At 32.9% G+C, this 15876-nt stretch overlaps 1 protein-coding gene and 1 long non-coding RNA gene across 3 annotated transcripts; one reads left to right on the forward strand and one right to left on the reverse strand.

The window, feature by feature from the left end:
- Positions 1 to 70: 70 nt before the first annotated feature.
- On the reverse strand, positions 71 to 15230 carry LOC124531889. 2 transcript variants are annotated; one of them, XM_047106459.1, is made up of 15 exons: positions 14607 to 15230; positions 9854 to 10129; positions 9281 to 9431; positions 8156 to 8322; positions 7351 to 7445; positions 5841 to 6015; positions 5105 to 5318; positions 4602 to 4748; positions 4089 to 4258; positions 3124 to 3221; positions 2662 to 2802; positions 2479 to 2577; positions 1587 to 1716; positions 832 to 958; positions 71 to 295 (listed from the first exon to the last, which is right to left on the reverse strand). In XM_047106459.1, exons 1-15 carry the CDS (start codon positions 14656 to 14658, stop codon positions 163 to 165), a joined length of 2175 nt encoding a protein of 724 aa, XP_046962415.1. In that variant the 5' UTR covers positions 14659 to 15230; the 3' UTR covers positions 71 to 162. The 2 variants fall into 2 exon arrangements, with proteins under 2 accessions (XP_046962415.1, XP_046962414.1); XM_047106458.1 differs by having other exon boundaries at positions 1587 to 1719.
- Positions 10470 to 12388, forward strand: LOC124531891. Its single transcript, XR_006966608.1, has 2 exons — positions 10470 to 10787; positions 12160 to 12388. It is a non-coding gene; the product is annotated as an uncharacterized LOC124531891 (long non-coding RNA).
- Positions 15231 to 15876: the final 646 nt, after the last annotated feature.

The following is a 15876-nucleotide window of genomic DNA, read 5'->3' on the forward strand; positions in this document are numbered from 1 at the left end:
TTGTCACAAGCAACAATTGTTATAAGATTTAACCCACGCATTCCAACAGTTATATTTAAGAAAAAACTAGTCAAAAAATAAATAGATTTATTTAAGAATATTTAAATACAGACTATAATACAAATTGGACTATACTAGTTTGATACAAAATTCAAAGGTAAACTATGAGGCGTGTATTATATCTATGTTTTGGTCTGGCCAGTGAACACGTCGATGTGTGGAGCTGGTCTCGAAGCCCACGTTGTCGAAGGAATGGTAATCTTTCTGCATGTTCATTTCCGCTAAGTTTCTATATCTGCAACAAATAAAATAATATCAACACTTACAACAACATAATACAACAAATGTAATATCTAATTACCCAATTAATGTTCCCAACCATTATGTCATACACACATACGTACATACCTACAAATTACAAATAAATTTTATGAATTACAGTTATTTTTTTAATTTATTTATCGTTTAAACAATTTACAAAATTACACATATCAAAACAATAATAGCAACAAAAAACCACTGAGGTTTCAGCCAATGCTATCGTAGTCTACATAATATACATAACATTTATTAGTAATGGTCACTTACAATATTCTTTTTATATAATTTACTACTACAACTTACTACCACTACTACTACTTACACTTTATATAATACAACTACTTACTATATTACTTAAAAACGGGATATAAATAAAAATAAAAAACTTGGTAAATATCCCATTTTTAACAACTGTAATAATAAAAATAACCATGTTAATTTAAAATCTTACATTTGATAAAGCAAGATAATGTGATGTATATATTTGTAAAAGATAGAATGCCAATTAACCTCTTGACGAGTACACAGCATCCCAGCAGCAGCAGCACCTGCACGGCCAACCACGCCAGCATCAGCGCCACCAACAACAATTCATGCACACAAACCATTGCACTGTCCGTCTGCCGCGTTTCGTCCGCTGATAGCACAAGTGAAGTTTTATTATTATCATCTGAATTATAGCTAACTCTCATTTATCGTCTACCAATTGCACAATTACGAGTACATATATACTCAGAGAATAAAAAATTATAACTAACTCGCTATAATCGTCTAAAAATTGCACAATTACGAGTATATACTCCGAGAATAAAATATCGTTCTCGTAAAAGTTAGAAAAATATATTGCTTATACTGCCTCTGATGTGTGTAATTATATTTACTAGTTATATGTATATATTAGCATAATCCCTAAGAAGTCCTTTATCTGTCACATTCAGCCCGATCGAGTGATAAGTCAAACCGAGATGCATGCTCCGGATAACCTAATTCATACATATTTAATGTAGACAAGGAAACATACTTTTATTATTCTAAAGTAGGTAATTAATCACAGATAAATGTAACGTTTCAAAAAACTTGCATATTGGATACGTTACGTATAAGAAGTTTTTAAAAAAATAAATTGGTATATTTGTTATGTGAGTTTTTTCAAATTATTTTTAAGAGCTCGTAAAATATAAATATTGTTTTGCTCCAAGTCATAGATCCGAGACTGAAGAACCTTTATAGGTAGTTTTGTGCCGTTTAATGTGGTGGTTACTTACGTAACGCAGAGCGATGGTCAGCTCGAACGAGGGTGTCGGAGAGCACAGGTTTCGCGCCGACCAGCAGCTGCAACTCGAGAGGTACCCTCTGCGCATCACCGCACCCCATCCTTACTGCAGAGGCCCATGCCTGCTTTGTAAAATAATAAGTAAAAAAGTAAAGTAACAGCCTGTAAATTATCCACTTCTAGGCTGAGGCCTCCTCTTCCATTACGGAGAGGGTTTGGAACATATTCGACCACGCTGTTCCAATTCGGGTTGGTGGAATGCACATGTGGTAGAATTTCGATGAAAATAGACACATGCAGGTTTCCTCACGATGTTTTCCTTCACCGCCGAGCACAAGGGCAGATGATGATAGATGAGGATAGATGCACGCGTTCTAACCACTGGGTCATCTTAGCTCTGTTAGATAATGTTGGTTATTTTTGTTATATAACACGGATAAGGAGGATTCAATCAAAAGCGATCTCAACAATTGTTATCTTGAGAGCAAACGCAACGCATTCGTCACAATCTGCTTAACAGTTGCTGCCAAGATCACTGAGACATATAATACAAAATTAAACTACTCCATAACATCGTTCATTTATTTTAAGCTGTGCTATAGCTAAAATATTCGGAGTAAAGTTAATAACGTGCCTATCTATATTTCTATTTTGTTAAATTTATATTAATGTATGCCGTACTTTTAAGCAGCTATCTAAATTTTTGGGACAATGATGATGATAAGACCTATAATTCAATTAAATACACGGGATGCTGATAAAATACTTGATTAAATATTGAGGATTATACATTAATGAGCCTAGACAAAATGACTTAGTATGTTTTAAGCATTATTATAATTAATGATATTTGATAGGAATTTATTAAGCGAAATCCCCCCCACCTCCTGCGTTGCAACCTCAGAAACCTGCGCATCTGTTGCTCCATACGTGTCGTTAGCGTCTCTTGCGTTTCTTAATTGCTCTAATTTTCCACAGTTTTGCTGAAATGTTATAATTTCAATTAGAATAAGATATTGTTTATATTCATTGGGCTTAATATGTTTATGAATTAAGGCGATCAATACCGTAGGACATTTTCCATCGCAGAATCGTACCATTATGGAGAATCGTACAACCTGGGAAGTCGGAAAACGGAACGCCTTGAATTGAGCCGAAAGTCGCTGCATTCCTCCTACCCGAGACCTCGTAAATGACGGAAAATCAACCTAAAATATATTTAAAATAGAAAATTATAATAATTATTTTCAAATAATTAAAAAATATATGTAAATAATCATATTTTATTAATGAAAAAGGTATGACAAAGTTATGCAAAGAAGGGAAACACATATTTCGTTTCTAAAGTAAAGTGTGATTCAAAAATCGATTTGAAAGGTTTGATAAATACATATACATATGTATAATGTATATTTAAGGCAAAAGTGTTACCAGAGTTTCTCATCGGTATGAGTTCCCTTACGTTTTGAAACAAAGATATAATATATTGATATAAGAGATAATATATTGATTGGAAATAATTAATACACCTGGCCCGTTGGACACCCTCTGCTGTCTAACAAGAGCACTGAGCTGTCGCCAAGTCTTGAAGATGCCACCAAGTGATAAGCTTCAATTTCTGATTCTTCTGTAAAACGTAATAAAAATATTTTGTGAATTAGATTTCAATTGTCTAAAACGTAGCTGTACAAATAAATATGTGACAAGATATATTATGATGATCATGTATTATTTAAATATGTGTATGTGTTAAAAAATTGTATATAAAACAAGGAAAAGTATTAATTCATAAAATAATATCATATTGATCATGTGTGATAACAATTACGAGATAAAATTTATTCATGGTAATACATATCGGAGTACTTTCCCGAGTCATCTTTTGTACACATGTTTCCTTAATTGATAAACATTAAATTAAAGTGGGTTTTTCTAATGGGTTAATTAAAAGTACTAATTTCATTACTAGTACACCTATTCAGAACAATGAAGCTTGACACACTTAATTATATACCCGTTTTTCTTTTCGTCATTTCACATATGATACGTTAGAGTTTAATTTAAGAAATAAATGATGTATAGAGAGTGTAGCAAAAGGTAAGTGCTATCTGATTATTGGATGAGTATAGTTAACACGTATTGATTATATATTCAGGGCCGTATTTAGGGGAGGGCAACCGGGGCAACTGCCCTGGGGCCTCCACATAAGAGGGGGCCTCCACATGAGAAGGGGCCACAGTTTTCAGCAAGTTAAAAAATACTGAGATATAGTCAAATTATAATAATGTTACTATTTAATATTTTAAAAGTTACCGATACAAATACGAAACAATTCATAGCTTACTGATTGAAATAAAAAAAACTAATTAATTCATAATAATATAATTATTAGGGTGTTCACGCTTCTGTTTGTCTAGGACCCTCACTGCTTTGTGGCCCCGGGACCTCCACACCTTTAAATCCGACTCTGTATATATTGTTTCTAATGTCCTACCCGTAGTTTCTATTCTCAGCTCCAGCGGCTCGCCGAGCGCCAGCGCGCCCGCGTGTCCGTCGTGCGCGCGCACGGCGTACATCGCGAGCGGCGCTCCGCCGCCGAACACGGCACTCGCGCCGCGGTTGTCGATGTCCTCGTTCGACGACTCGCTGGCCAGTGACGGTCGCCTTACGTGAAATTTTATATAATACAAATATTACTACATATACCCTGATAGACACAAGAGTCAAAACTTAGTTGCCCATACTGAAGTAGGCTCTCCATGAATTCATGTTGATTTCATATTATTTTTATCATTATTATTGTCATATAGCGCCTTTGATAAATTGATAATTTAGGTTAACATAAATAAGGTAATAAGGTACGTTGTATTAGAATTTTTTTATTTTCATCAAAACATGTTATATTAACAGCCTGTAAATTTCCCACTGCCGAGTCCTCGACGCCTTGTAACTGCCAACACTATCTCTTATACATATCATATAACTTGTATGCAAATATTAGTTTTACCCGGAGTCCTTGACGGCGACGGTAGCGTCAACTTTAGCGTATCCCCTGGCTCCTGCGCCCGGGGAGCAACCGACGCGCACCCAGCGGTCTCCCGCGGTCTGGATAATCGGATTGGTCTGAATCATTAGCATCACATACGCCATTGTTCTGTAACGACATAAGAAATATTTGATGATGATGATGACCGAAAAATGTGGCTTCAATCGCGGGCAAGTATCGCAAAACATTATGAACGTACGTATGTTCGATGAAAGCCAGCCTACATTTGGAACAGTGTGATAACATGTGCTAATCCATAGCTTCAAAAAGTTATTATACAATAAATAATAAAATTCACTATTATATGAAATAAATACATATTAGAAATTTACCACTGATGGCTAAGACTTGTCGATTGTCTTTGTGAAAATCAGCACGCTCTCTGCAAGCTCATATTGCTAAATTTGTATACAAAGAAAAATTGGAGAATATTTAGTGGGCGAATAGAAAATATATCGACTTACCTATTGACGGTTCCGGTTGGTCCTTTGCTAATCGCATAGGCGAAATTGACATCGCAGTCCCCGTGCAGAGGTAGGGCAAGGCGAACGGGCCCGGGCGGCGTCAGAGCACGTGCGCTGCAACGTTCGCTGCGGCCGGGCACGTACATGCGCCCGCGGAACAGGCCTCGCGGTCTGTACGTTACCACTAAGTGGGAGCCTTCGCACTCTACACTTACTGAAATAAACATCGCAATTAAAAACAATTTTAAACGTGACGTTAACAATTGTTAAGGTGTAATCAAAGACTTCATGTATTTATGTTTATTTTTTATATGTGAAATAAAAAAAATGTATTCTTAAATAAAAATCTTTAACGTATATATGATAAAGCATAATGTCTTATATAATAATAGCGTAGGCAGATTTTTGTCCCAGTAATTATGGGGCGACAGATTTTGAAGTGCAGAGAATTAAAAAGGATTCTTGATCGCTATTTACTAAATTGTTACCATTTAAAAAATAATTAATTTTAGAGAGAGGAAAAAAGTTACTGGTCGGTTATGAGCTTTGAAAAAGGTTTCATCGTTTTGGCGCCAAATGTAGATTAGTGACTGGCAATTTACAATGAAATTAAACAAAAACATAACCGGTTTCGAAATTCTTAAAAAATCTTTTGAATAAACACGAAGTTTCGCTGGCGCCACACCATAAATGAATGTAAAATGTATATATAATGAAAAAGTTTTCAATGACATACTATTGAGACATATGACACGACGGTAGTACGTTGCTCCGGTGACCCGACGCAGCAGCCAAGACCCTGTGGTGACGAGGTCTTCACCGTGCAGATCACAAAGACCACGAGATGGAGCCACCGTCCAAGTGAAACCGCGACATACAAATCTTTTCTCACTCTCGCATGCTAATTTACACTAAAAAAAAAAAATCAAAAATGCGTGTCACAAACTCACAAAACATAATATTATTTAAATTTTTTGTTTTTTCTTTGTACTACAATGTTACGTTAATATTTGCATTTAAAACCAGTTGACAGTTCAAAGCCGTACGACACACATGTATAGGTACGTATGCTAACAAGAGGAAATGTGTATGTGTGTGTTTGGTATATTTATAAGAGGAAAACAATTTTGTTGAATTTTAAAAGCCTTATTTGAATCGTTTCACGAAAATGTAATTTATCTTTGAAAAAACTGTATATAACTGGTATATTTTATCTATTTCAATTTGTCTTAAATTCTTTTTTGTTAATATTTTTGTAAGAAATATTATGTTATACAAACGTAATTTACTATAATTATAGGACGACATAAAAAAGTCTGCTTACGATGTAGTTATTACATCGCTCGTATACTAACGACAGATAAAGACTTTAGGTAGTTACATTTTTTGCATTATTGTTTGTAATGTAAATAAGTTTATTTTTCAAATATATTATTTTAGATTTTAACTTAGCTTAAAATAAACCTTTGGTGGTAATAAGTACTGGTAATAAGATATGGCTAAAGGAGGCAGTCCAAATTTCGATCTCCAAATTGAATGAAAAAAAAAATAAGTCATTTTTTACCCAAAAAAAACTATCAGTAACATCCCTGAGAGTTTACTAGTTATACAACATAGTAGAGAAACACTGACAGTTTAAGACGTGCGAAGCCGGGAAGAGTCGAGATGGCCCAGTGGTTAGAACGCGTGCATTTTAACCGATGATTGCGGGTTCAAACCCAGGCAAGCACCGCTGATTCATGTGCTTAATTTGTCTTTATAATCCATCTCGTGCGCAGCGGTGAAGGAAACATCATTAGGAAACCCGCATGTGACAAATTTCATAGAAATTCTGCCACATGTGTATTCCATAAACCCGCTTTGGAACAGCGTGGTGGAATATGTTCCAAAAACCTTCCCCTCAAAGGGAGGCCTTTAGCCCAGCAGTGGGAATTTACAGGCTGTTGTTGTTGTTGTTGAAGCCGTGGCGCGTTGCTAGTTAGATTATTTGATTACTTGTTAGGTTAGTGCCATTAGATAATTGACGTGAATAAGACGGTCAAGAGGTCAAGAGGAATCGTCATTATGATCATCATACAGTGAAAAATTTATGAATATCTTTACCACTTTGTTACACTTGAATAAAATACACGATAAGCACACAATATTCCAGAACATTATAGTATTTCATGTTAGCTTATTATATATTTAATATAGATTATACACAAATTTGTTTATAAAAATAAATAACACAATAATTCTAATACCTCGTCTTTTGTAAAGTTTTTAGCGGTCAAATCCACGTGTTTTAAAGTCTGATTGTAGTATTCTTCGTACGAGCATCTGTCTATTTTTTTGGGATCTGAAATTAAAGTCCAAATTACTATCTCGGCTTATTATGAATTCAATTAATTAAATATGATTAATTAATTGAATTCATAATATGTTTATTTTAGGGTAATCAAAATCAATATGGATAAAACAAATTATCAATGCAGTGTCCTTTTCTAATGCATCAACTACAACAAAACAAATGATATCATAACGTGGATTCTAGTAATTCATACAATTCTAGTAATTTATAAATCGACAACTTCGATCGAACTGCACCTGGATCGTTGCATTGACTAGAATAGGAAAACGGCTAAACGTCAACTATTACGTTAGTATTCGATTGCAATAAATTGACAAGCTGTTGTTAGCAGATTTCATCTGATTTAGAAAAAAAATCTAATCATTTTTTTATGTCAATAATAATTTAATTTTTTTCTATAGTGCTTCCTTATTATCGAAACATTTATGAAACCAATAAAAACGGCCAATTCAAATTTTGAAAGTTTTTTTTTATTGGGCATTGTTTTTTGGTAAGGTTCATGAGTAATAAGATAAATAAAACTTACAAGTAATAAAGTAAAGCTTAGTACTTTAACATCTTGTACTACACTGCCTGAATACAAATATAAAGGTACGCATAAAAAGTACAAATTTAAGACACACCAAATGCACGGAACGCAACGCCTACTTATGTAGCGATACAAACATTTTAATAAAAGAAACAAAAGCTATACTCACAGTCATGCCCGCATTGGTTTTCGATGTAGACTGTGTAATAGTTCGACACCCTGTACGACTCGGGTTCAGTGAATTTATTTTCACCATTTAAGATACAGTTTCCTATCATTGAATCTGATAGAGCGAACACCTCAGGCGTACTGTCTGGATATATCCATTGCGCTGATCTAGTAACATATGAATAGTTGATCTATCTTTAGTATTGTGTAAATCCATTAAAGAATAATATTTATTGCACAGCATAAAATGTGTAATGTATGTGTGTGTTTTAATGTTAAAAGCATTGTATAGTACGACACAACTTAGATGTAGCATCGGCAGAATTCGTAAAACCGATCACACCCGAATTAAGTACGCTATCCCAAATTATCAATATTTATTTCTCACGTGAATATGATCTTTGCATAAACGTAATAACTTGTATTATCATATGACCTAATGTATTCGTCAATTTGACGCGTCGATTTACAGGCACTTCCTTTCTCTGACGCGTGAATCTATAGCGACGAAAAGCGTCGAATGGCGCGATAGGGAGCTATTTCTATTGGTTGTGTAAATCGGCAGTAATCGGTTTTATTTCATTCCATTGCATTTTCCGATTCTAATCTAATTTGTGTCTTACTACTACGTGCCATCGAAAACTGTCAATACAGTTAGACTATAATTTATTTTGCGACATTGTAAATTGCCGAAAGATTGTCAAGTGTATAAAATGGAAAAATATTGGTTACAGTTTAACAAATTATTTTGCTCTATACATCATTAATAGAAGAGAATTTCTGATTATTAAAACTTTAACAGGAGACGATGAATTATTGACACTTATTACGTTTTCTTGTAAGTTGAATCACCTTTCGACAGCATGCAAATTCGCGAGATGTATTATGACCTAACGGTATTTACAAATTTGCGATGATGCTATATATACTATAATACCTCCTTGGATATAAAACGAATACAATATTCTATATCGATCTAAAATAATAAAAAATACATAGTAAGTTTTTTATATACAGATTATAAAAGATACAATTTAAAATCATATTTGGTTATAAATCTTAATTATAAAAAGGAGAGATTCAACTATTTTATGATATTTTAATTTTTAAATGTAATTATACCCACCGATAAAGTTTATCTTTTGTTGAAAAGACGGCATTATAACATTCTTCAACGGTTGTATTCGTTATTACTTTTATATTGGATCCCTCCGAGTTCAAATAATACCCCGGTGTACTCTCCAAGGACCACCAACTGTTATCACAGTTACGGGATGCTGTAGAAACGATTCATTGGACATTATTTTATATTTATATAAAAGTTAAGAACTACGTTACTATACATGAATGTATATATAAAAATTAAATTCTTAATACCAAATAAAAATTAATAATTTATAAATGTCCTCGTGCATTCCATCACTCTCTTTTACGATTGGTTGAAATGTATATGTAGAAGCAAAAATTTATGGTGGAGATGGAGATGACGGCAGAGATGCTTGCAGAAGAGTATGTTAGGAATTAAGCCCTTATTCTTAGAAGGGAGGAGGGCATTGAATGGGTTCCCAGCATAATCGACACTGGTAAGTCCTTCACAAACTTTATGCAGGGGAAACACATTGTGGGTTTTTCAGCAATAATTAAAACCCAATCTAACAACTATGTCTATATAAAATAATAACAACGAACAATAACTTACATTTTAAACATATTTTGTTGAAGTAGGCGACGTCGTTATCCGCATGAAATTGTGTTGTATGTGACATAGCAATTCCTTGACAGTTTCCCTTTGTGTACGCCACAATCACCGCCGCACAATCTTCCAGCTCCCTACAGCGCGCTAAGCAAGCGCCCGTCAATGATTCCTCATCTCCACTAGCTGAATAGACGAACACTGGAGTGGCTTCATCGGGAGCCATCCCCGACCACCTTACGAACGTCTGCGACTGTGTCGATGAACATCTTGATTCACTATCTAATAGTAACATTCAATCATAATAAAAATATGCTTTATACAAATAGGGTTTTTACAATCACTTTTATATCATAATTTAGAAAATCTATATTGAGTATAACTTATAAATTCCAATTATTTTATTTTTAAACCTTCAAAGTCAAACACTATTTGTTATCAATTTGTAATATTTACGAAAAACTGTAATTTGAATGTATGTCCATTTTATTTCAAACATGAATTCACCATACTAATCACTTTAACAATATATTAATAAAACAGATATTTATGTTATTTTGTTTGAGTATAGAGCGAATATCGATAATCCATGTACCTATATAACTTGTAGCTTGTCTTATATAAGAAATAACTAAATTTGTGGTGAGCCTAGTCAAATCTGCTTACAGTTAGGAGACCCAATTAAAAAAATAATAATAATTGCAAGTTGATTATTATTAGTATTTATACATATATATTATTTAATAAATAACAAATATTTAGTACCGGATAAACTGCATTCAAAAGCACAAAATTTATTATAGTACCTTTTGCCTCGGGTCAGTATACGAGTATTTAACAAAGCGAAACCTGTTCAAATGTTATCTGCGCAGTGACTTGCCAAGACTACAGGTGTAAAGTTGTTTTAACAACATAAACACAATATTGAAGAGATAAAATCGTAAGTACGCGTGTATATATATTCATAATAATCATAATACAATAGTATACAGTTAAGTTACGATTTATAGTTACTACCATTATAAATATAGTAGGTTGGATGTTTATTTTGATGTTGTTATTAGCACTTATTGTTTAAGCAATACGTTTCGATTTTATTTATTTGGATATATATAAAAAACAAATGCTTCATAATCTATGTTACACATAAAAATAATTATTTATTTATTGATATAACCTTGTTTCTATAAATAAATGCGATTTATTACTATTATACAATGTTTCTTTGTACTTTAACAATATGTATTAGGTATAGCATTATTATTTATCTTTTTTATTTAATTTACTTTTTGTTTGTTTGCTAGTATTAATATTAATTACCAAAGATATAATAACTCATGGCTAAGTTTCTATATGTTTTATTTTATATAATGTGGACGCGTAACGTAACTATTAATCTTTATAGTTATAGATTTAATTAATGCTATTTAGCACAGTAGCATTTGTAAATTGGTTTGTAGTATATCTCATACTAAGTCCCATAATCACACTAAACTACTATGTATATAAAAAAAATAATGAATGTTCTAAAAATTTTGTTAGATACTCATAAAATTTATATTCCGATATAAAAAAGGAATATACATATACATATATAATTATAAATTGTTTTCATAGTTTTGTTATATTTTAGTTACCAAAGTACTTGCATAAAATTATAATACCATAAAGGCTATAATAAAGTGATTAAGAAAAAAAAAGGTTTCTTGGTATTTTTTCTCTAAAGTCATTTTAAACATTTCACATACAACAGATTGCACTGTAGCGGCCTCAGAAGTAAGAACAGAGATCGTTGAAAATACTTTTATCACTAGAGTGGTAACTAACCACTAACTTCTTCTGTTCAAGTTAATTGCTAGCAATTAAGAAATTTCATATAAGCCATGATAGTGGTTATACTCATTCAAACTTGATAGAATATCATAAATTATTTCTGTATTAAAAAGTAATCACATAAATTGAGCTGAGATGGCCCAGTTGTTAGAAGGCGTGCATCTTAACCGATGATTGTGGGTTCAAACCCAGGCAAGCACCACTATATATATGTCCTTAATTTGTGTTTATAATTCATCTCGTGCTCGACGGTAAGGGAAACATCGTGAGGCAACCTGCGTGTGTCTAATTTCATCGAAATTCTGCCACATGTGCATTCCATCAACCCGCATTGGAACAGCGTGGTGGAATATGTTCCGTACCCTCTCGTTAATGGAAGAGGAGGCCTTATCAAAGCAGTGGGAAATTTACTGGCTGTTACTTTACTTTACACATATATAAAAAAAAAATCTCAATAAACAAGTCAGCTTTTTTTTCAGATGTTCTCTCTACAAAAATGTTTACTAAGCATTCTGGTTATCGTCTGTATTCTTCTATTGGTGGAGTCAGCAACCCGAGTAGTCGGCTCAGACAAGTGTCCTGCAGGCCAAGTGCTTGTGAAAATAGGTGAAGTCCGAAAATGCGTCCCACAAGCATCAAAATCATAACGATACATTGTAAGCAATAGCAAAGTGCAGATATTGTTATTATAACCAAAAAGCAAACGTATAACTGACTTTTTATTATTTCATCCCAAAATAAAAACAAAACAAAAAATAATTTCCTTTATTGATACTTATTGCCAAATAAGTTTTCTTATTAAAAAAAGGAATAAGTGTATGATGTTAGTTTATTGACTTACATTTAAGCACAGTCGGGGTTAGAAAAGGTTGATTACCTTAAAACCTATTTTCGTGTGCTCAGTATGAGCGATAATCTGCTTTACCGATCGAGAATTAATGACATTGACAGACATATTTTGACAATTCATTAGAAGATATCGTATCTAATTTAAATTTGGAATGACTAATCACGCCATTAAAAATATTTCATGTTGATATAAAACTATACGTAGTTCGAAGATGTTACACTATTTTGAACCAAGTTATCATACTGTGTAAGTTTAATTTTATATTCAGTTGTCAGTTTAGTGATTTAGTTTCAAAAGGTACTAAAAGTTTACGACTTGATAAAGTATTGAATTTGAAAACGACTACATACACGTATAGTACGACACCACTTAGATGTCGCATCGGCAAAATTCATAAAACCGATCACATCCGAATTGAGTACGCTATCCCAAATTATCAATATTTATTTCTCATGCGAATATGATCTTTGCACAAACGTAACAAATTGTAATATCAAATGACCTAATATATTCGTCAATTTGACGCGTCCATTTACATGCACTTCTTTCTTTGACGCGTGAATCTATAGCGACGAATAGCGTCGAATGGCGCGATAGGGAGCTATTTCTATTGGTTGTGTAAATCAGCAGTAATCGGTTTTATTTTCATTCCATTGCATTTTCCGATGCTACATCTAATTTGTGTCCTACTATACGTACGTTTATTTAAGTCCAAAATTGATTCTTATTGATAAAAAAAAAGATATTGACTATTATCAAACCGTTGTTATCACAGCACATTATTTGACGACCACCAAAACAATATTCAAATTTTTGGAGTTTATAATTAAGTACCTACTGTTGTCAAACAAAATCAAAATCATCAAATGCGGATTTTTAATCAAGATTTGGAACCAACGATCTTATAAGCTAACTACTAGACCAAGTCCTACCTAACCTACCTATAAATACATTATGTGAAAATAGCACCTTGTTATACAAGGATTCGAAACAGAATTGCTAATGACATTTCGTGACATTGGCGGACTATGTCTCACCAACCTCAACCTAGAACACGATACAAGAAACATCACAATAGAACAATAATAGCAAGTAATCTTGTGAAGTTGAGATTATTAATTGATAATGACTTTCATAGTTAGTCAGTTTTACGACGAGAGAGTTATTAAAGATATCTGGCGCAGTGAGAGCGAATCTTGTTTATGATATTTACAAGATCTAAAGTGGAAAGTTGTTAATTTATGCACAAAATTCTGCTAAAAACACTATTAAGTTATAATAGTAGGTACCTTTATCATCAAATATCATACTTAATATTTTGATAAGTTAAGAAATTGAAATAAAATAATGTCTCTAAGCCATTATGCTGAGCAGTGATTATTGACCTTTACATAACTAGTGTTTATTTAAATTGTTGGGAAGAGTATTCAAAATAATTTCTTCCACGCCTTATGTTTACACACACAATATGCATAGTTCGACGCCAATACAATACTACAGGAGATAAATTGAGTCCAGCATCAATAGACTTACGTAGATATTTCGGGAGAGTTTAAATAGTAAAGATAGAGTATTCTGACGCCGAAATTGAACTCAGGACTCCATGATCTGCTGCCGCTTGTCGAGTGGAGTCGAGTCGAGGTTGCGTTTAACTTTACTCTTTATATTATTCTATTTTTAAATTAGATTTTATATTAATTAGAAGTTTATTTACGTGTACTCCACTTATCATTGATACTTTTTTATTTAAAGAAAAGTCAGCTTCGAACATTTATTTTTGTATTCTTTCCAATTGCTCAATTCAATATGTTCAAAAATAACTACAAAAATAAAGGAAGTACAAAGGTACTAAACTGTACCGACTTTGCCCATTACTTATGTAGATACATATAGATTGAAATTTTATATTTTTTGAATAACAGATATGACTGTTAAATAGAAAATAGTTAACGTTATTGTTTAATATAAATTTTATGTTATATTGTTAAAATACTAGTTAAACCCTTTTATAGATATGTTTAGAAGGATATTAATAAAAAGTATCTCGAGCTACAAATTAATATATGAATTACTTACATGCTGTTAATGTAAATAAAATTACACACACGATATTTCCGTATTGCATCATGATTTAAGCACGACACACAGAATCTTATTAACACATTTCACGAATTTATTGTGTATTCACAATTTAGGTATATCACTGCATAAATCTGCAACTGTTTCTCGAGTTGAAATGATTTAGTAATCTTTATTTTTGAGATGTAATACATCAGTCAATGTGTTATACGATTTTGGGCTCTACTAGTTTCTTAGACTTCAAGAATAATCTTAAACATCCGTTGACTTTACAATAGACCATATTTTCGAGACAGCTGAATAAACAGTCCATAAAGAAGTAAAATTTTCAAACAATACTTTTAAGTTAATACCGTTTCTCTGAGCATGCTGTGAGCTACGGCGAGCCTTTTAAACTCTACGTCCAGGCGGTAAAATTGTAATATAGTTAGTTAGTATACGTTTCTAAGCTGTTCTTAGTTCTCGTCTGCTTAGAACTAGGCAAGCCCTACGCGCTCTTGCCGTAACACTAACTGAAAATAAAATGCAGTTGTCATGTGCCGACCCCCCGGCCCCCACTACGCGACACGACCTTGCATTTTATTATGGTTTTACAGACAATTTACAATGGAATGACGAGTCCACGACAAAATGATAGTAGAACCGAACGATAATGTGACGATCTACGCCCGACGTGTTTCGTAACATGCGGGTCTAGTTATGCGTGTATAAATATGAGGGGGTGGTAATAACCGGGTACTATGTCATTATTAAGTATTACAAAAGTATCCGTGATTAGATGTCGTTAAAATGGGGTTTTTTTGCATAAATTGATGATGCAAACAAAAGTCCAGTAATCACGATTGCGTTAAGACGATTTGGCGTCTTCAACGGATACGGGTATACTTATAATGACGGACTAAAAAGGAAACATGGCTGGGTATCTTCCTATTGAATATATTTTTACGAAATCGTTAATTTTTTTGTAGTTGTAATACTAAATGTACTTTTAATAAAAGATAATTTTTGCCTCTACAGTGGTTTAATTCTAGGTCATCTATAATTTTTAACCAAGCTGTTGTTGTAAAACTTTAAATTTGGCTTAATTAGGTACTTACCCCACGTCAAATGTCTACTCACCAACCCGACTTGGAGCAGCTACGCTTAGAAGTTTATTATCATCAGTACTCATCCTTTCTTCTTTTTATCTTTTACATTTAAGTAGAATAAAATTAAATATTGTAATTGATAATAGTTGAACTGAGCTTATCGTTAAATATTTTGGAGT

The sequence above is a fragment of the Vanessa cardui genome, chromosome 8 (genome assembly GCF_905220365.1).
Source record: "Vanessa cardui chromosome 8, ilVanCard2.1, whole genome shotgun sequence".
Lineage (NCBI taxonomy): Eukaryota > Metazoa > Arthropoda > Insecta > Lepidoptera > Nymphalidae > Vanessa > Vanessa cardui.